The sequence below is a fragment of the Ochlerotatus camptorhynchus genome, unplaced genomic scaffold (genome assembly GCF_037179485.1).
Source record: "Ochlerotatus camptorhynchus isolate MF236.1 unplaced genomic scaffold, CSIRO-AGI_Acam_v1.1 ptg000140l, whole genome shotgun sequence".
NCBI classification, from domain to species: Eukaryota; Metazoa; Arthropoda; class Insecta; order Diptera; family Culicidae; genus Ochlerotatus; species Ochlerotatus camptorhynchus.
Window position 1 is genome coordinate 1,621,275 of NW_027040630.1, and position 21,819 is coordinate 1,643,093.

Here is a 21,819-nt window from a genome sequence, read left to right on the forward strand (position 1 = left end):
AACTGGAGCGCAGCAAACCATGAATCCTTTCACTTGCTAAAAAAAAATACTGTACTTACGCGAATGTCAGTTGCCTAGCAATTGATCTTGAAACAGGTATTTGATTTTCCGAGACATGTCCCTGTTAACGTGATGGGAGCTCAAATTTAATTGTTTGAGAAAAGTTTTATCCAGCTACTTACTCGACGAATGCCGCCAATCCGATGGCGAACCAATCCGGTGCGAATGCTTTGCGTTTGTTCATCCGTATCGATCGAACGATCGATTTGGCCGCTACAGCCGGGTCAACTAGGGGAAGCTTTGCAAAATAACTGCAACGAAATGGTTCGCGAATGATGTGCAATTACTTTCTAATTAAAAGACTTACGGCATCTTCAGCACCGCATCCACCAGCTCCTTCCGCGTGTTCAACTGGAAGGGAAAAATCGTCGTCGTCTTGACCCACTTTGACATCCCCGCAATCCGTATCTCGTCGCGCAGTTCTTCCATGAAGCCTCTCATGGCATACTTGGTTGTGGTATAGTGCCTCATCAGCCCCACATTCAAGTAGGCCGCCGCCGAACTGATTGTCACTACGTGTCCCCTCCGTCGGACGTACATTCCCGGCAGGAAGGTGTTGACCGTCTAGAATGTTTAATCATTTTCAATTGGGTTCATTCATTTACTACATCATCTGAAAGATCCCATAGACTTTCATCTTGATTTTTAAATCAAGATTTAAAACAAAAGATACATAAATGACGAAGCATTTTAGGGTGACTTGCGATGTCAAATCAGCCTACTTATCTTTCTTATGTGACATTGGTTCCAAACGCAAACAAACCAAGGCTGTGTTCCATTTGGAAAAATTTCACTTAGATTTGACGCTTCGAAAATAAATTAAGATGTTCGAAAATCCCTCTGTTGTTGATCGGTTGATTTTCAAGAAAGCATCTGTCAAAATTGATTCCTTGTCTGTCAGAAATAAGTCTGCTCGAATAGTAGGTTTATTTGAAAATTTTCCATCTGTCAAATTTAAGTGAAAATTCAACAAATGTGGAACACAGCCCAAGTAGGTTTCTTGTAGCTTGTTAACGTTTGGAACCAGTTAAACGAGGTAGACGACGATTGTTCGTATATATTTGATAGCCACATCCAACGCCCTGAGAAAAATACGCTACAAGGGGGGTGGGACATCAAAGTTGGTGTTTCATGAAACGTAAACAAACGTTAACACTTTTCTACATGGCTGGTCACCCTAAAATGCAACGTCATTTATAGTGCGTTCAGACTACAGAGTTATAACATGTTATAGCGCTATCTTGATGGTGGTTTCTGTGTTGCAATTATTTGACAACCGTTATAACATGATATAAAACGCTGTCCAGACTGGAGAGTTATAACATGTTATAACGGTTGTCAAATAATTGCAACACAGAAAACACTATCAAGATAGCGCTATAACATGTTAGAACTCTGTAGTCTGAACGTACTATTAAACGCTCGACTTTGTTTACCTTTGTTACTATCGACGTAATGAAAATTTGCTCTTGATTGAATGTTCAGATTTTTCTAATTCCATACTCACATAGAAATTCGCCAAAATGTTCACATTCACCAACCGTTGCAGATTCTCCGGTACGTACTCATCGGAAACCAGAAACGCCACCAGTCCGGCATTGTTCACCAAAATGTCCACCGGACCCATCTCGGCTTCCACCTTTCGTTGCAAGTCTCGTACCTCAGCAGCGCTAGCCACATCCACCTGTTGCATAATGGAAACAAGCATAGTTCAATCAACCGCATGTTTTCAAGGTCCTCCTGACTGGTGTTTGTGTATTTGTTAATGGACATGAGCATACGCAGTAGGCAGCGGCTTTCACTCCATAGTAACGCAGCTCGAGAACCGTTTTCATCGCGTTGCACTCGTCCAAATCGGCCACGATCACATGGCAACCTTCCTTGGCCAGCTCGATTGCAATTTGGCGCCCGAGTCCGTTGGCACCGCCCGTCACCAGGGCAATCCAGCCACGGATGTCTTTCGGGTTCCGACAGACGAACTTCTTCAACAGCAAATAAATTAGCAGCGGGATCAGCTTTGCCGTGAAAATCAAAACGTTGATGACGATCCGAGTGGTCTGGACTAAAGCAATCAACGATGTCCGCGGTTCAAGCGGACTGGCAGGATTGTAGGGTTGCTTTTGGAACTCCACTAAACTTCCCATTGCGAGCGCGATCGGTGCAAACATGTAACTAAAGCCGTCCATTACCGTTAAGATCTTTCAATGCTGCATGTAGCAGCGAATGCATTCGAGCAGAAACTTACAAACCAGTTTAAGGTTAAGGGTACGCAGAGTGCACAGAATGCAATTGCACAAAAAGCGAATGGCGATGCAGCGTGGGCTTGCTGTAGCGATGATTCGTCCGTTCGGTAAGGTACTATCCACGACCAAAATGGTCCCCACTTCGTCCAAGGGAAGTTTGTATGAGTTTTTCAAACTGCCTTACAATCCCGCAACACCCAGCAGGCGGAAATCGGCCCTATGGGAATCGTTGAAGACTTTGTTGTACTTCGTGCAGTTCCTGTTCAAGAGCATCCCGGTTTGGATCGAGATCATTACCAAGTGGTTGAATCCGCCGCCACCGAAGAGCATTGCCGGATGGAATGCATTGGTCACGGGAGGATCCAACGGGATCGGACGAGCCGTAACTTTGGAACTGGCCAAGTTCGGGTGTAATGTGATCATAGCCGATGTGGATCTGGAGAATGGAGAGAAGACGGTGCAGGAAGCGCTAAAGTACCGAGTCAAGGCGGTGGCATACAAGGTGGACGTTTCCGACTACGAATCGATTGTAAATCTGGGTCAAAAGATCGAACGGGACTTTGGTCGTGTTGACATCCTGGTCAACAACGCTGGTATAATCCCATACCTAGTGCCGGACGAGTACAGTCCGGAGAACATCCGAAGGATGATGGAGGTAAACGTTCTGAGCCACTTTTGGACCATCAAAACGTTTCTGCCGGGAATGTACCATCGTCGGCGGGGGCACATCGTGGGGTTGTCCTCACGAGCGGCTTACATCCCCACAGGGTACATGTTAAACTATGCCACTACCAAATATGCGGTCCGCGGATTCATGGAAGACCTGCACGACGAGATCTATCACGCTGGGATGGAGGAACAGGTCGTTACGACTACTGTGTTTCCGGGGCTGATTAACACCCGGAAGGAATCGATTGATCACTTTTTGACACTGCCGTGAGTTGGGTGTGATAATGTTGATGTGGATTGGATGTTGACTTCGTACTTTATTTTTTTTAATCAGAGGATACGACCAGATGACACTGCCAACGCCGGAGGAAGCCGGAAAGACTATAGTGGAAGGTATCCGGACCAATCAGCGGAAGTTGTATGTGCCGAACATTCTGCAAACGTGGCAGGTGGCGCTGTTTGAGTGAGTATTGTGCCTTTAGATAAAAAATATCTGTGCGTCGCTGATGAATTGACTTCCGACTTGGCTGACAAAATTACAAAATAGCTGTCGAAAGTAACAACATCGAGAGTGGTCTGCTTTTGTCGACAGCCGAGTGAACACTGACGGAGACGATGTGTAGAGGCCGGAAATCGCATTTTGGAATCCAATATGCCTTAGTAACACATTTGTCACTGAACAGTTGGGGTTGCTTGTATGTCACTTATTTCAGTCACAATCAAGTTGCAGCAACTTATTACGATGGACTTGGGTGACGTCTTCCGGTGTTCTAAAATCCAAGATAACGACTTCTGATTTGAATCTGATCACGAGTAGAGGTCCGAAAGCGGTGTTTGACGTCATTCTGGAATTCAAAATGGTGACTTCCGGTTTGTGGAAAGCTTTCAAATTCGAACAATATTAATGTTTCGGGAACGAAGACGAAGTGTAAATCTATCGAAACCCAACAATTCAGTGCAGTTTCGGATGCCTTTGGATACGGTTGTGTTTTAAGTTTGTTCTCTGTTTTGTGCGTGCGTTCGCATTCATAGTTTTCGGCTGCATTTGCCGGATTAGCGCTGGCACTCTGCCTCCCGGACGGTTATACGTGTGTGATTGGTGGTTTTCTCGCTTTCCTAGGAAGAATCAAAGGATTTGTTAACTGGACGAGGGTTCATTGATTTGCCAGTCCCTTGTCACGTGATTACAGATGACCATCTGGTCGTTTTGTCTTCCAAAGATCTTCAATGAAGCTGCTTCACCCTGCTGCAACAAACCAGCAGGCAGAACTTTACAACCGGTAAAGTATCGGCAGACATTGGTAATCCTTGCACTGATGGTGGGTTCCATTCACATCACATCACATCATATCTATCAAAACCTAAGAATTTTGATATTTTAGGAACTAGGAAGACGTGTAGAGACCGGATATCGATGTTTGACGCCGTCCTGAATAAATTCTGACGACTTCCGGTTTGTAGAAGCTGTAGAAAATGTACAAGCCAGAAATCCTGACGGAAATCGATGTTTGACGCCGTCCTGGAATCCAAAATGGTGGCTTTCAGTTTTCTAAAATTCAAGCTGATGTCTTCCGGTTATAAAAAAAATAATTTAAAGACCCATAAATATGGGTAGATGGGACTAGATGCTTACGCCACATGACGACTTGAGTGTGAAACAATCGATAGAACTTCTTCCGCACATCGAAGGTACGTGAGCAAATCGGCGATCATCTCTTTTGCCAGTGGTAGCAGGGGGAGATACCCCTCACCATCCTTCCCCAACAGGGGAGTTTGGTAAAGGAGATGATCAACCCGATTCGTGCCTTACTCAAAGTTGACCTTTGCGTGCTTTATACTCTCTATATACAATTTTCGCACTGCCATACTCTAACAGAACTATCAACTCTATACTCTCATCTCTTCATCTATCTTATAAAATGATCACTTTAAGTCTGATATTTGACGTTAAGCATCTCCAACTATGGAAACGACAAATATGAATATTTTTGGAACGGGCACAACGTGTGGAGCCTGGAAATGAAAGTTTGATTGCATTTTGGAATCCAAATGGCAACTTCTGGCTATACAATATGGCTATTTTCGGAACGAGGACAACATGCAGAGACGAGAAATCGTTGTTCGACTCCATTTTGAAATCCAATGTGAAAATTCCGTAAAACATTCAATTTCTTACTTACTTACTTATCCTGGTCCGACATCCCTCAGATTTGCACCTGCATCACAATGTTACGCCAATTCACTCGGTCCGTGGCTGCTTGTCTCCAATTTCTTGACCGTTCCACACTTACAAGATCCTGCTCCTCTTCGTCTTGTACCGGCCGGATTCGAGGCCAGCACCATTTTTGCGGGATTGTTGTCCGGCATTCTTAAAACGTGTCTCGCCCATCCTACCCGTCCAGCTTTCGCCATAGAGTTGCGCCAGCTCGTGGTTCATCCTTCGCCTCCATACACCGTTCTCACATACCCCGCCAAAGATGGTCCTAAGCACTCGTCGTTCAAAAACACCCAGTGCTTGCAGGTCCTCCTCAAGCATCGTCCACGTCTCGTGCCCATAAAGATCTACCAGTCTGTCCAGCGTCTTGTACATGGTACATTTAGTACGGGGGTGAAGTTTACCCGACCTTAGGGGCTTGTGGAGTCCATAGTAAGCAGGACTTCCGGCAATTATGCGTCTACGAATTTCTCTGCTGCAGTTGTTATCCGACGTCACCAATGATCCGAGGTATACAAATTCATCCACCACCTCGAACTCACCTCCGTCGATTGTCACGCTTCTGTCTATGCGAGCCCTATCCCACTCGGTTCCTCCAGCTAACAGATACGTTGTCTTCGACGTATTCACCTTTAATCCAACCTTCTCTGCTTCACGTTTCAGCCTGGTGTACTGCTCCGCCACGGCCTGAAACGTTCTTCCGACAATGTCCACGTCGTCAGCGAAGCAGATGAACTGATTGGACTTATTGAAGATCGTACCCCGGATGTTAAAGCCCGTACGTTTCATAACACCTTCTAGCGCAATTGTGAACAGGAGGCAGGAAAGACCATCGCCTTGTCGAAGTCCTTTGCGAGTTTCAAACGAGTCCGATAACGCACCCGATATCTTCACGCAGCACTGTACACCATCCATCTGGTCAGCTTCCCGGGGAAACCCGTTCTCGTCCATAATATTCCAAAGCTCTTCATAGGTGGTTCGTAGGGACTTGATATTCACGACACTTTTGGAGGATCTGCCGCAACGTGAAGATTTGGTCCGTTGTCGATCGCCCGTCTACAAAATCGGCTTGATAACTTCCCACAAATCTGCTTGCGAGCGGCGATAAACGGCGAAAGAGGATCTGGGAAAGCACTTTGTAGGCCGCGTTAAGAATTGTGATCCCATCGAAAGTAGGTGAGCAAATCGGCGATCATCTCTTTTTCCAGTGGTGGCGGGGGGAGATACCCTTAACCATCCTTCACCAACAGGGGAGTTTGGTAAAGGAGATGATCAACTCGATTCGTGCCTTCCTCAAAATTGACCTTTACTCGCTTTCTACTCTCTATATACAATTTTCACACTGCCGTACTCTAACAGACCTATCAACTCTATACTCTCATCTCTTCATCTATCTTATAAAATGATCACTTTAAGTCTGATATTTCATTTTCACATTCTAGTTTGTCGGCTTTTTTATATACAACTCCTCCGGTAGCTGTTCTGTAGCCCAGATCCTGACTATCAGTCGGTGCAGACAAGTGGCCAACTTACCCGGGTCCATTTTGATAAGTTCCGCTCCGATACCATCTTTACCAGCTGCTTCGTTGTTCTTAAGCTGTCGGATAGCATCCTTAACTTCACCGTTCGTGGGAGCTGGCATGTCCCCCTCATCCGCTGTACCGATGAAGCCATTCCTCCTGCCGCCTTGGTCCTCCGCCTCTGCGCCGTTCAGATGTTCATCGTAGTGCTGCTTCCACCTTTCAATCACCTCACGTTTGTCCGTTAAGATACCCCCTTCCTTATCCAGACATATTTCGGCTTTGCGGGATGCGTTGAGTTTCTTGTAGAACTTGCGTGTTTCTTGAGAACGATACAGCTGCTCAATTTCTTCGCACTCCAGCTCTTCCAGGCGGCGCTTCTTATCCCGGAAAAGATGGGTTTGCTGTCTTCACTTCTGTTTATATCGCTGCACATTATGACGGGTTCCTTGCTGCAGCATCGCCGCCCGCGCTGCGTTCTTCTCGTCCAAAACTCTTCGTCGAACCAATCGTTCCGTCGATTCCGCCCCACGAACCCAACGGCGCCTTCCGCAGCGCTGTTAATGGCTGCTTTCACGTTGTTCCAGCAGTCCTCAAGAGGGGCGTCGGTGAGCTCTCCCTCATCCGGCAACGCTGCGTCGAGGCATTGCACGTACTCAGTTGCGACTTCGGGCAGCTTCAGTCGCTTCAGATTGTACCGTGGCGGACGATGACCATTAGAAGGTAGTGGTCCGAATCGATATTTGCACCGCGATAGGTCCTAACGTGGATAACGTCCGAGAAGTGCCTTCCGTCGATCAAAACGTGGTCGATTTGCGGTTCTGTCTGCTGCGGTGATCTCCAGGTGTACCGATATGGGAGGCTTTGCTGGAAGTAGGTACTACGTATGGCCAACAATCAATACGAAACTAACGATTTGAAATTGGCTCACTACTTGACTAGCCTATTGGTCCCAAGCAAACGATTAAAGTACCCCATTCTAGTCGAAATTCTAGTACTACACAATGTTTATTTTGATTAGCTATGAAAGTTTGACAGATAAAATGAGGGGTTAGTGGATTTTACTATGTTTCGAGGGGTTAATCGATTAGCTTGGGACCGAAGGGAGTACCAGAGCTGAGCCAAAAAGTTGAGCACGTTTCTTCGGGACCTTCTAGTCTTAGATTTACCTCTATGGTATGGCCATGTTCTTAGAGGCGGTGAAATCGATGAGTCTAAGGCCGTTGGCGTTTGTTAGCTGGTGAGCGCTGAAATTTTTTCTAGCCGGTCTGAATTCCTCTTCCTGGCCGACCTGAGCGTTAAGATCTCCGATGACGATTTTGACGGAAGCTGTCGTATTCCCGTTCCAACTGCGTCTTTATCGTCATCGTCACTTGCTAAGTGAGGGCTGTGCACTAGAGTGATGCAAAATTTGAAATTTTCGCTCCACAATACTTAAACGATTCCAAATCTGATCCTGACCAACCTCTCAAAATTTGAACCCATTTGGTGAGAAACTGAGATGGCACAAACCATTTGAAGTTTGTATGGGAATTACTATGGTACAAACAAAATTTTTGTTCATGTCTATCTAATAATTCACCATATCGATCTGCTTCAAAAGCTTTCAACTGTAGGAACTTGTAGGAAATTTTCCCAGCTACAACTTTGCTCAAGACCATTTTTTGATTAAATGCAAGGATCGAAAGTTATCAATGGTTCAATGCGCTGATGTCTTATGATCATGCTCAATCAGCTGCTCAGCAGGCAACATTGGTGTTTCTGGGGCGTTGAATGGCTACTATGTCACACTGCAAAATACAGTGTTGCCTACAGAGCAGCTGCTTGATCATGTCATAAGTTTACCAATCTCTTAAATAATTAATAACTTTTTCCTGTCTCGTTTTACATAGAAATGATCTTGAGCAAAGTTGTAGCTGAGAAAATTTTCTAAAAGAATGGCTATCGAACTGTTTCGCAGCTCAATATGGCAAAAGACTAGAAGTTGAGTTGTAACTTTTGGAGGCTAATCAGGACCCGATTTGAAAGCGAAAAAGTCAAATTTTGCATCAGTCTACTGTGCACGTTGATTATGCTGACATTGAAGAAACGGCCTTTGATCCTCAACTTACACATTCTGCTATCGATTGGCCACCACCCAATCACGCGCTTCTGCATTTCGCCCATCACGATGAAAGCTGTACCCAGCTCATGTGTATTGCCGCAGCTCTGGTAGATGGTATAACCATCCCTATACGTATGTACCGTCGATCCGAATTCGAAATGTCCAGGAAATATGATGGAAATTTAGGGAAGCTCTGAGAACTTCAGGAAAGCGAGATCTTCAGTCCCGAGAACTCCTGGGTCGTTCTGAAATTTTCAGAGAAGTTCTAGGAACTATAGGGAAGTTGCAGAAAATTTGAGGAAATGCCGAAAACTTTCTTTGAAATTTAGAATACTTCAAGGCCTATGAATTATAGGGAGCTTAATGCAGGCTGTGGAGAGTCTCGAGAACTCAGTAAAATTTTGAAGCTGCAGGTTAGCATATTAATGACAGAATTTTTGAGAAGATCTGGGAACTTCCCAAAAAATTCGTGCGTTCACAACAAATTCCGAAAACTTCCAAAACATTTTGAGAGAGAATTCTGAGAGATTCAAGAACTTCGTAGAAACTTCCCAGGGTTTCCGTGAACTTCCCCAGAAGATACGAGAACTTTTCGAAAATTTCAAAAATTTCCGATTAGTTCCGAGAATTCCAGAATTTTTGAAAGCTTGTCAGAAATTCTGGGTTCCCAGAACACTGAGAACTTACTATAGATTCTGAGGACTTCCCGAATGTTCCGATAACTGCCCAGAATTTCCGACAATTTTCCAGAATGTCCGACCGATTCTTGCAAGATGCATACACTTCGAAGATCATCCGGGAACTACTTACAATTTCTGTAAGCTTCCGTGAAGAGAACCTTCAGAACATTCCAAGATCTTCCTAGATGATCGGCAAATTTCACAGAACTTCTCAGAAATTTTTCTTCGCAGAAGATCTGCAATTTTTCTAGACATCCTAAGAACTTCTCAGAAATTCAATGAACTTAACAATAATTCAAAGAATGACGTCAATCTATCCAGCGGGACAAACTTAACGAATTTCAAAGTTGATACGTGTTTTGGAATGTACTAATAGCGTACCTTCAAGGATTTTGAACGTACCTCAAACCTTCCCGGAAAACCAGTGTACCGCTGGATAGACATACGATTTCTGCAATGACCGAGTCGATCGACCAGATTTCTACGAAAATGTGACGTACTAAATGCGTACTTTACGAATCTGTCATTAATTTTTAACGTACCTCTTATTTTCACTTAAATGCTTATACTAAACTTTTTAAATCGTTTTATATATGAATTCTGGGTACGGAATTGGATTCCTCGGAAAACTGCAAGCCCGATTTCATATAAAAAAACACTATACTTAGGTGCATTCTAGCCAATTTGAGGACCAAAAACAGTTTTTTTTTAAATTTGCATCTTTTAAAAATATACTAATTTTGAACAAAACCGTTAAATTCATGAATAATTATGGAGACGCACGGTGCTGCTTGGAAAACTCCATAATAAGAAAAGCCTCGATAACTTTCTGATCGATCATGACCAACGTACCTAACTGGAATTCACTTTCTGATAGAATTTATCAGAATTTTAGTGTTCCATGGATATTCAGAAATAATTTCGTATAGATATCTGATCATTTAATCAAGTTTTCTCAAATGTATCATCGAAAAAATGTAATTTTTAAAATAATATTATTTTTTTTATTTAAATCACTGGTAAATTCTATCAGAAAGTGAATTCCAGTTAGGTACGTTGGTCATGATCGATCAGAAAGTTATCAAGGCTTTTCTTATGATGGAGTTTTCCAAGCAGCACCGTGCGTTTCCATAATTATTCATGAATTTAACGGTTTTGTTCGAAATTAGTATATTTTTAAAGGATGCAAATTAAAAAAAAAACTGTTTTTGGTCCTCAAATTGGCTAGAATGCACTTAAGTATAGTGTTTTTTCTATGAAATCGGGCTTACATTTTTTGAGGTATCCAATTCCATGCCCAGAATTCATATATAAAACGATTTAAAAAGTTTAGTATAAGCATTTAAGTGAAAATAAGAGGTACGTTAAAAATGAATGACAGATTCGTAAAGTACGCATTTGGTACGGCACATTTCCGTAGAAATCTGGTCGATCGACTCGGTCATTGCTGAAATCGTATGTCTATCCAGCGGGACACGGGTTTTCCGGGAAGCTTTGAGGTACGTTCAAAATCCTTGAAGGTACGCTATGGTACGCTATTGGTACATTCCAAAACACGTATCAACTTTGAAATTCGTTAAGTTTGTCCCGCTGGATAGATTGACGTCAAAGAATGTCCCAGAAATTATAAAAACTTTTAAATTTGTCGAACCTCTTAACGGAATCCCTTTATGAAGAGCTTTGAGTGGGTTTATTTAATTTCCTTTAAATTCCGTTATAATTGCTTATCTTTTGACAGATACGCGTATTTCGTCTACTACTTGCAGGCTTCAACAGTGCCAAGTACTCAGCACCACTGAAGAATCCATCTTTTATCTACGAGTTATATACTAATCAGATGCGAGAACTTCGAGACTTATCCAGAATGTAAGATACTAGGAAATTCCAAGAACTTCCCAAATATTCCAAAATACCTTTCCACATTTTCTGAGATCTTCCCAGAATTTCCAAGATCTTCCCACTTGATTCGAGTACTTCTCAGAAATTTCGAAAACTTCTCAGAAGTTTTAAAGTTTTCCCTGAATTATCATGACATTTATAGAATAACCGAAATCTTCCCAGAAGAACCTAGAATTTTCCAGAAATCCCGGGACCTTCGCGCATGTTTCGAGAATTCCGAAAACTTTTGAAAGTTTTAGATATTTATGGTAAGTTCTCAGAATATCTGGGAAGCTCTTGGCATATCCCGAAATTTTTGGGATTTTATTGGATTTTCTGTCAAATTCTGGATATTTCTGGAGAGTTTCAGAACGGAAGTTCTGGGACGTTTTCGGATCTTCTTGATAGATTAAAAAATAAAATAATAAAAATTCTACATTTTTGAAACGCTCAACTAAGACTGGCAAGACTGAGAAACGTGAAGGGGCTAATTGTGCATTGCAAATGCTATGTTAATTTAGACAACTTAGAGGAAATGGCTCTAATGTTGGCCTCTGGATCTAAGATTGGGCCCATCGTTAAAAATCTGCTATTTATCAATTTTATCTTGATGAACGGTACTAATGGATATTTTTGGGCGCTATTGAAAAGTAAGTCGATTGCTGAATTTATGTATGGGCCCAAATTAGGGACATTTAGGCCAACATTACATCCATTTCCCCTTGTGTTGTATTCGAGGTCCGCGGGCACAACGTATATTCGTTATAAGTCAAGTAACACAGAAGGAATTTTCGGAAATTTCTGGTAAGTTTTCGGATCTTCTCGAAAATACTTGGAACTTGTAATGAGTACTCGGAGCTTCTGTGAAATTGTAAGGATTCTTGGATAGATCTCGGAATTCCTGAAAAGTTCTGCGAACTTCTCGGAATTTCTGGGTAAAATGTCTGCGAAATTTTTCTGGACGTTTCTCTAAACATTTTCTTAAAGTTTCTGCCAACTTGCCCCATCTTGGATGTCGGGAGTCCGCCAGCTTCCTCTGAATGTTGCTTCTAACTTTCTTTGGAAGCTTTTTTCTGATCGCTCTGGAAGCTCCTTACAGCCTCTCCAAAAAGTTTCCATGAGCATCCAGAAACTTCTTTTAATTTATCGATTGTTCTTCACAGAGTTAATTTCCCGGGAATCATATATTTAGATTTTTCCGGAAAGAATGTATGTTTAGCATGCCATTTCTAAATGTTTCCTCTCTTAATCGAAATAGCTCCCATAGAATTTGGTGGGATGAGTGGAAATTGATTCCCAGGATGTCACTGGCACCAATAACGGGTGAGCAGATCCCATCAACCATCACCACGACGCCGAGGGTTCACTTCATTGATGGGTTGGTTGTCAACCGATCGACGACCGCATTCACGGAAGAACAATTGACACACCTCAACAAGGGGCTAGGATACGCGGTTACAACCAAGCCAGACGTGGAGCAGATCATCATTGACGTAGAGACAGCGATACACTTCCAGCATCATCACAAAATACGGCCAGGACTATCACATCGAACATAATCAAGGACGGACAAGAACAAAGTCGCACCAACGAAAAAGATATTCAGATTGTAAAGGAGCTAAAAAGTAAAGCAGTATACTACGTGAAGGCAGACAAGGGAAACGCGGTCGTTATCATGGACAAGGACGATTACGATAATCAAATGACAACGAAGATTAACAACGGACCGTATAGACAGCTTCGAGTAGACCCCTTACAGAACATAGTGAAACGCGTGGAGAAAGCACTGAAGGAGTGCAAATCGATATTAGGAGATGGATATGTATACGGGAACCCAATCCCATTCTACCCAGGATCAAAGGTCTTCCCAAAGTCCACAAACCAGGAAATGAAATGCGAGAGATCGTGTCTGCAGTTGGTTCCCCCACCCACAAACTAGCGAAGTGGCTAGTCAAAGAGTTCCAGAGTATGCCGAATCAGTTCCAGAGTAAAGCAGTTAGTAACACCCAGTAGTTCGCCCAGCAACTGCAATCTTCAATCAACGAGGACGACATTGTGGTATCTTTCGACGTCACAGCTCTTTTTCCCAGCGTACCGGTAAAGGAAGCGATCAACCATTTGGAGGACTGGCTATAACACAACGAGAGGATGCAGCATGGAGAAACAAGGTTCGGACGTACCTTAAGCTGACCCGCCTTTGTATGGAAGAGAACTACTTCTCTTTCCGAGGTAACTTCTACAAGCAGACGAAAGGAGCCCCAATGGGAAACCCCCTATACCCCTTCTTGTGTGAACTTTTCATGGCCAACTTGGAGACAATCCTGAAGGAGAAAGGACTATTACCAAACCGTTGGTGGAGGTTGGTTGACGATATCTTCAGCGTAGTTAAACGGGAAGCCCTTCCACAAATTTTAGATGAGATCAACAGAATTCACAAGGATATCAAATTCACTCACGAGGTAGAAAAAGGCGGGAAACTCGCATTTCTCGATCTTCCAGTCATCAGGGAATCGTCATCATCTTCCTCGCTTGAATACGAAATTTACAGGAAACCAACAAGCACCAAAAGAGTTATCCCCTATACTTCCAACCATTCGTTCCAGCAGAAAATGGCCGCCTTTCACCACATGATTCACCGAATGCAGACTCTTCCACTCAGCGATACAGGAAAGGTTAAGGAATTACAGTACATCTTCGAAACAGCAAGACATCCGGGCAATCCAAGCAAGACCACAATCCAGGTAATCATCGATAAAAAAGCGAGAATTCTACTACCTAGGACACATCAACGAGTAAGCAGCGGAGTACCTGTTCCTATAGAAAATTAAATTTAAGTTTACCTAGTTTCTAAGTGAAAATGTACCTGTGTTAATATATATTCGGTAAATGCGATGTTTTTCTTCAGTCGAGTATTAGTACAAGACACTGAAGAAGTCTGCACATTGTAGACGAAATACGCGTATCTGTCAAGGATAAGCAAATAAAGTAGTGGAATTAAATGGAAAATACTAATCCTTCTCTCTCTCATTATACATTTTTCAATTGTCCTGTACGCTATCGTTAATATTTTGATCTTCTTTAAATGGAGTTTAATGAAATTGCCTGGTTCTGGTTTGTATTTTCCTAAATTTTCAATTTCATTCCTAATGCCTTGTTTTGTCTTTAATTTTCAGGGATCTACCTCGGAAAATCACCCGGCTCTTGATTCGAGAGTTGTTCAAGGGATGATAATAACCAGCAGCAGAACCAGTAAATACGAAAAAAAAGTAATATTTCTAATCAATTGTACTCTTTATTTGTTTAAAGTTGTATATAATTTTACCGAGAATATTAATCTTTTTGCAATCATATTTAGCAAGCAAGTCTTCGCTGTCAATAAACACCACAGAATTTGAAGCGATCAATTTCTGTTTCATATGACACACATAAACAGTAGGTCGTTCATCATACAGATCATATGGCATTAAAAATTCAATACGTTCGAAAAGGTCCATCTCATTCATAATTAACCCCAAGCAAATGCCTAGTTTGTGCGAATCAAAACTCAAATTAACAGGATTAAAACTCACTTAACATGAAGCATTCTATTTATTGAGAACTTGTCTTATCTGTTTGGTAAGGGTTCGTCGACAAAAAATCTAGATACATATTTTTTACATAGAGTTACGTCTTTTGGCTAAATAATGGGGGTGCAATTTAAAAAAACCAAAATTGACCGCGTTACGAAAAGTGGTCAGGTTTTGACCACTTATAACTCTGTCAATAGGGGATGGATTGGAAATTTTTCTACATATCTGCTAAGGTGAACACTTTATCAATTGTCAATAGGTCACTATCACCGATTACCTGCAAAAAGCCCTTTCCCTAACACAGATTTCAAAATCGAATTCCATCCGGTCTCGCCGAACGCTGTTTATTCAATCACCGTGTGTGGTGGTATCCGATCGATCGTTATCATCAACATCATCATCAGCAGCAGCAGCAGCAGTACTTTTGGCGTGTGGCGTTGCACATTATTATCCAGTAAACAACCAAAGGCTGCCCGCAAGCAGCGAACCACAGCCCACACGAGCGTCCATTTACCAAAGAAGGAGGAAGAAGCTGCACCGCTACTGATCGGATTAAGCAGCTCTTCGTGAGTCGCTGTGGGTCATCTATGCCAAGCGCGTCACCCTTGTTCCAAGCCAACCTGGTCTATACAAGGTGTGGAATTGTAGGCCTAAATGTATTGGTGCACTTCGTTTTTCACTCGGCTTTCATTCCCCTTCGCACGATTCGTTTCTTTCGTTCACTCAATCACCCTAGTAGTGACGTCATAGCGTTTGTTTCGATCGGCGCTTGCAGAGGAAAATTAATATGGATTATAGAATTTATGTATGTTACCAAAATTTATGAATGGTCTGCACTAAATGTTGAGATAATTTATTGATTAATGAATTATCACACTTTATACCATGAAAAAGCAGCCGGTTTGTGAGTTTTTGCCTGTTTTCAAGTAAGGAGTTATCATAAAATAAAAATTGCCAGATGATATTTTGCGGTGACTTTACAAAAGAATACAATCAAGCAAAATCATCATGCAATAATAGCTAGGATTTGTTTTACTTCTTATTTCGCAAATTTCCTTTCGAGTGTTATGACGTCGTCACCATCGTCTCCCGCAAAGTTTACATTTTTCCCTCTACCAACACAAACGTCAGGGCTAGATCGCCACATGTCCGCGCAGGTGGGGGAAAGGTCAGAGAATCTTTTCTGAAAGCTTTTTGCTGTAACGTTTGCTTCACTGCAATTATTTTATTTCATTTGATACATCATTATCATAATTTTCATTTTACTCACAAATTTGGTGATTCTTTATAGCGTGGGGCCTCACCCTGCGCTTTAAGTTTTAGGTTAGCTTCTAGGTCCTAGGTAAGTTTAGAATTATTTTCGTTTTAAGTTTAGATTTAATATTTTGAACTTTTTACCTCCTTTACTAGATTGTAATAAACTCCAGCACTCCCTAATATAAGTAATATAATAGCAAAATAATTTTAACTGTAGCGGTAAGAAACACTACCGACCACGCCGCGAACTTTATCCAAACAGAAATATTCTTCCCCGTTTCCCTGTCGCTGCTGTTGACAGCTCGAGTCGAGCCACCAGCGTTGACGTCTGTCAATATTACTGCAGCGGCGCTTTAACAGCCTTTGGAAACGTCGGTTGACAGGGCGGCCAGCTCATCGAATCTTGCATCGACAGTCTCCCCCGGGTGTAGTCCGGTGTTCTCCGGAACTTCACGTTTCTCCTTCACATCGAGTAGTGCCAGCCTTGTCACCGGCCGCACTGGAGTTTTTCCACCAATCTTTACCACTGCTCTTCGCTTCCGGCCATCCGGATTCGGGATCATATGGATGCTTCGTCCTCGCTCCCATCCATTCCGCTTCGCTGGCTCCGCCACCATTACCATATCTCCAGGTTCGAGTGCTCTGGTTTCCTCAAACCATTTTGTTTGTCGACGGATCACCGGCAGGTAATCTATCAACCAGCGCTTGCAGAATGCCTCCAGTTGCCGTTGAATCAGCTCCCATGATCTACCTAGGATTTGCCGACGAACTAGCTCTGGCGACTGTCCCCGAACTACCGCTTCGCCTCCTTCGCTGATTCTCTTCACCCCATTCGAACTCAGCTGCAAAAAATGATTCGGTGTGAGTGCCTCTGCCTCCTCGGACTCGAGTGGTAAATACGTCAGAGGCCTTGAGTTTACCATATTCTCAGCCTCCACGACCAGTGTCTGCAGCCCCTCATCATGCAGCTTCCCCTCGGAGTACGCTTCTACCATCGCTGTCTTTACGGATTGAACCAAACGTTCCCAAGCTCCCCCCATGTGTGGTGCTCCCGGTGGTATAAAGCTCCATTTTGTGTTCCTACCGGTGAATGTTGTGGACAGTCGACAGTTGGTTTATTTGGTGCTGCAGTACTCGGTCCGCCCCTTGGAAATTCGTTCCATTGTCGCTGAAGAACTCGGCTGGTGGCCCCCGGCGACCCCCGAATCTGCGGACGCAGGAAATGCATGATTCCGTTGATAGTGAGTAGGCAACTTCTAAATGGACAGCGCGCGTATCTTCCCAGCTTCACCAACAGCGGTCCGAAATAGTCCACTCCAGTATAAGTGAATGGTCGTTCGTGGTGCGCTAGACGTGCAGCCGGAAGTGGTGCCATCGGCGGAATCGTTGGTCGTGTTCGACGAATCTTGCACAAGGTGCAATCGCGTTTCACCTGTTTGACCACCAATCGAAGTCTAGGGATTGTGTATAGCTGCCGGACCTCGTTAACCACCGTTTCGTCGTTCCCATAGTGATAATAGCGATGGTATCGGTTCACTAAGAGTTCCGTGACGCGATGCTTCCTCGGGAGGATCACCGGATGTCGCACGCAATAGGGAACATGTTCAGCTATCTCGATCCGACCGCGCTCGCGTAGCAATTCGTTACCATCCAGCATTGGCATCAGTTGATAGCTGGAGCTTTGCTTCCCGATATCCTCCTGTCCCGCTTCGTTCGGTGCTTTATTCGACAGTGCGGCAACTTCATCTGGGTAGGATTCATGCTGTACCAGCTTAAGGATTGTTTCTTCAGCCGCTCGAAGTTCCGACTGTTGCAACGGCCCGGAGTATTCCGGCCGCTTCTTAGACGTGTTGTGCAGGAATCGAAGAGCGTATGCGGTTGCACGTTGCAGCCTATCCCAGGATGAGAACCGATTGAAGTCTATTGTGGGTTCGAACGATCGGTGGTGCAGAATCGATGCACGTATTTCTTCGTTAGTAGCGGTCACTGGTTCCTTAATACGGGGCCACTCTTCTTCCGGCAATCGTAGAAAGTTGGGTCCTTGAAACCAACTGCTGTCGTGATCGAAGTACGGGCCACTTCCCCATTTCGTCGCTTCATCCGCTGGATTGGATTTTGACGGTACCCTCCGCCACTGAGCTGCCGTTGAATGTTCCAGGATCTCGCCTACCCGATAGGAGACGAACTGTCGATAGTTACGCGCATCAGCTTTAATCCAGGCTAGCGCTGTTTTTGAATCCGTCCAGTACGTGGTCTTGGATACGAGAACGTTGATGGTTTTCTATGACGAATTTCGACCACCGTGCGCCCAAGACACATGCCTGTAGTTCCAGCCGGGGAATAGACCAAGGTTTCAGAGGAGCAACCTTTGATTTGGCGGCGATTAGGCAACCCTGCGGATCGCCGTCTTCGTTGAATGTGCGTAGATAGACCGCACAAGAATACGCCACCTCGCTTGCGTCGACGAACACATGAACTTCGGAATTCTGGTAGGTCCTCCGAGTATCACTAGGGAAGTAACATCTTGGGATTCGGATCTCGGCTATGTATTCGATCATCTGTATCCACCTCTGCCATTTCTTGTAGACCTCATCACTGACTTGTTCGTCCCACTCCGTACCTTCTCGCCATAGGTCCTGAATCAGAACCTTTCCGTGGATGATGAACGGTGAAAGCAACCTCAACGGATCAAATAGGGTCATCACACATCGCAGCACCTGTCTCTTCGTCGGCCTCGTAGTTGTGCGTATCAGCGTTTGCACCTCTTCGCTCATCTGTGTAGAGAAACTCAGTTCGTCGGTTGACGGACTCCAAAGCATACCGAGCACCCTTTCGGTTTTCGCGCCTTCGATCAGGTCCAGCTCCTTATCGGCATCGTGTTGGACTACGCCTAGTCTGTTGAGCACCGTGCTGCTGTTCAACCGCCAGTTATGAAGCTTGAATCCTCCGTTGCCATGAACGTAGCGCACATCGCTTGCCACCTTTGCTGCTTCCTCCACGGAGCTAAAGCTCACCAGATAATCGTCGACGTAGTGGTCGTGAATGATCGCATTTGTCGCTTCGGGGTAGGCTTCGGAATGTTCCTCGGCGTTGCGGTTTTTCACGAATTGTGCTGATGCTGGCAAGCAGGTGCTCCCGAATGTTGCAACATCCATCACGTACACCGTTGGATTGTCGGATGGATTGGTGCGCCATAAAAATAGTTGAGAAATCTTGTCTTCTTCTCGGATTCGGAGTTGGTGGAAGATCTCCTGAACATCCGAGCTTACTGCCACCCCATACTGACGGAAGCGGAATAGGACCCCTGGTAGAGAAGATAGTTGATCCGGGCCTTTGAGTAGTGCACTATTCAGAGATACACCATCTACTTTAGCGGCCGCATCCCAGATTATACGGACCTTCCCCGGTTTTTTGGGGTTCATGACTGCTCCTACTGGTAGGTACCACGTTCTTCTTGAGTCGGCTGCTTCAATTTCCGCTTTCGTCGCCTTATGTGCATAGCCCTTCACTTCGTATTCGCGTATTTGTCGATGTAGATTCTCCTTCAGCTCCGGGTCACGATGCCATCGTATAGCTGTTAGGGAATTCCACTTGGTCCTCCTTCCAAATTAATCCCGTCTCAAAACGGTCCGCAACTCGTCGAGTCGTAGTTTCCATGATGGTCACCGCTCGTTGATCATCCTTCGTCAACTAGACCCGTTCCAGTGTTCTCAATATCGAAAAAATCTTTCACCGTCTCGTGGAGCTTCTCGTCACAGGCGCATTCTCCAACGTGGAAGCTGTACGATTCACGATTGCTGCTTCCTCGAGGACCATAGACGCATCAGCCTAGCCTTGTTTTAGCAGCCACCGGCGCAGATCCATCACCTTCTCTTATCTTCAGCGGAAGTGCCAGATGCAGATTGTCGATGCCGATGAGGATCTTGGGTTTGGCATTCTGATAGCTGCTTACTGGGATGCCCTTTAGGTGCGGGTACACTTTCACCGCTTCTTCGGCCTGGAAGCTTTGGACGGGAAGACTGAGATTGTTGACGGTCCTCGCGTTCACCAACTTGTGGCCCATTTCCAGCGATCTCGATAGTGATCCGTCGCGATTCCTTCTCCAATCGCGAAGTATGCCAGTCCACCGAAGACATAGAGGATGAGGCGTCCCCTTCACGCCCAGCGCAGGAGCCAGGTCGTGTTCCACTAGTTTCAGGTCAGAACCCTCATCGAGGAAAGTGAAAGTTTCAATTGACCCATTACGACCGTGGAGTATCACGGGAATGATACGGAAGAGTTTCGATGACATTGCGTGATGGTGGGTATGGTTATCGACTACCTGAACTCTCGGCATCGGTGCCGACAACTTCGGTGGTCCTCTTCGGGAGTGGAGGAGAGGATGGTGGCGAAACTGCCAGCCTTCAATGTCGCAAGTCTTTCGTCCTCGACACGCACGACGTCCATGGTTAAACAGGCAGTTCTGGCACAGCAACAGCGCACGAACTCTTCTCCAGCGATCATCGACGTCCAATTTCTTGAAGACTTCACAATCGCGCACTCGATGCCCACTTTTGTTGCAGTTCAGGCAGTCGAATTGTTTGGGTGATTCCCTCGGTTCGCTCGATGAAACTCCGGAACTCCCCGCGCTTTCGACTGCATGAGCGTTCACGAACCCCTTGCTCTTCGGACGGTCGCGAGCACTGCTCCTTTTACCTTCTGGCTCAAAGGTCACCACACTAGTCGCATCCTGTACCACTGACGCCATATAGTCACCGAAGTTTTTTAGATCGACGTAATGGAATCCCCGCTTGTATCCCACCCACATCATTCGTTGGTCCGCGGGAAGTTTCGTGACGAGTTCCTGCAGAAGAGCCGGGTTCGATAGGTGAGCGCGCTCATTCGCCGCTTCAATGTGGTCGCATAAGGTCTGCACCGCCATCCCGAAGTCGATGAGTCCTCCAACCTGTCGGACTTTGGAGCTGGGATTTCCCGCACCTTGCTCAGCAGAGAATTTATGAGCAGTTCCGGTCGTCCAAACCGCATACGAAGAGTCTCGATTACCTGGGGCACCGCTGCTGGCAATACCAACCGACTGCGCACAGTTTCCAGCACCGGTCCAGTCAAACGTCGTTGTAGGCGAAGAATATTCTCTCCATCCGAAAAACCGCAAGCTTCAGTCGTGTAGCGATAATTCGAAATGAAGATCGGCCAGTCCGCAGGGTCACCGGAGAATCGAGGAAGTTCCTTAGCCAGGGACTGCCTTGCTGCTAGCTGCTGCTGTGTGGGAGCACCGTGTTGCACTGGGGAAGGAATCGCTTGGTATCTTAGTGTACTTTCTGACTGACGAGGGGGCTGAGACGACTCAACCATACGCGGGGGAGGTTCACGCGTTTGCTCTTCGATTGAGTGTTGTTCGGATTGACGGTTATCTCGAGTCAAGGTTTTCGAGGCATTCGGGCGCGCGAGGGATTCTCGCAGCTGCTCGTGAAAATTTGAGGGGGGCATATTAAGTTCTCCCGGGCGCGCGTCAATTCGCAGCTGCTCACGGGTTGTTTCGTAATTATTGGTCGTGGGGCAATGGTAGGAAGGGGATACGTTCATATGATTCAAGGCTTGACGCTTACCTGGGGGTTCGACGTGGT

General features: G+C 44.9%; 3 protein-coding genes across 3 annotated transcripts; 1 reads left to right on the top strand and 2 right to left on the bottom strand.

Annotated features, from left to right (window-relative positions):
* Positions 1 to 40: 40 nt before the first annotated feature.
* On the bottom strand, positions 41 to 2,354 carry LOC135700655 (estradiol 17-beta-dehydrogenase 11-like). The gene is made up of 5 exons (XM_065221238.1): positions 1,842 to 2,354; positions 1,568 to 1,744; positions 368 to 624; positions 183 to 311; positions 41 to 121 (listed from the first exon to the last, which is right to left on the bottom strand). The coding sequence occupies exons 1-5, from the start codon at positions 2,244 to 2,246 to the stop codon at positions 67 to 69; spliced, it is 1,023 nt and encodes a 340-aa protein (XP_065077310.1). The 5' UTR covers positions 2,247 to 2,354; the 3' UTR covers positions 41 to 66.
* Positions 2,284 to 15,396, top strand: LOC135700662 (estradiol 17-beta-dehydrogenase 11-like). The gene is made up of 3 exons (XM_065221244.1): positions 2,284 to 3,239; positions 3,307 to 3,435; positions 15,243 to 15,396. The coding sequence occupies exons 1-3, from the start codon at positions 2,284 to 2,286 to the stop codon at positions 15,394 to 15,396; spliced, it is 1,239 nt and encodes a 412-aa protein (XP_065077316.1).
* A 1,879-nt stretch (positions 15,397 to 17,275) lies between these two features.
* LOC135700663 (uncharacterized) lies at positions 17,276 to 19,617 on the bottom strand. Its single transcript, XM_065221245.1, has 3 exons — positions 18,517 to 19,617; positions 17,491 to 18,380; positions 17,276 to 17,402 (listed from the first exon to the last, which is right to left on the bottom strand). Exons 1-3 carry the CDS (start codon positions 19,615 to 19,617, stop codon positions 17,276 to 17,278), a joined length of 2,118 nt encoding a protein of 705 aa, XP_065077317.1.
* Positions 19,618 to 21,819: the final 2,202 nt, after the last annotated feature.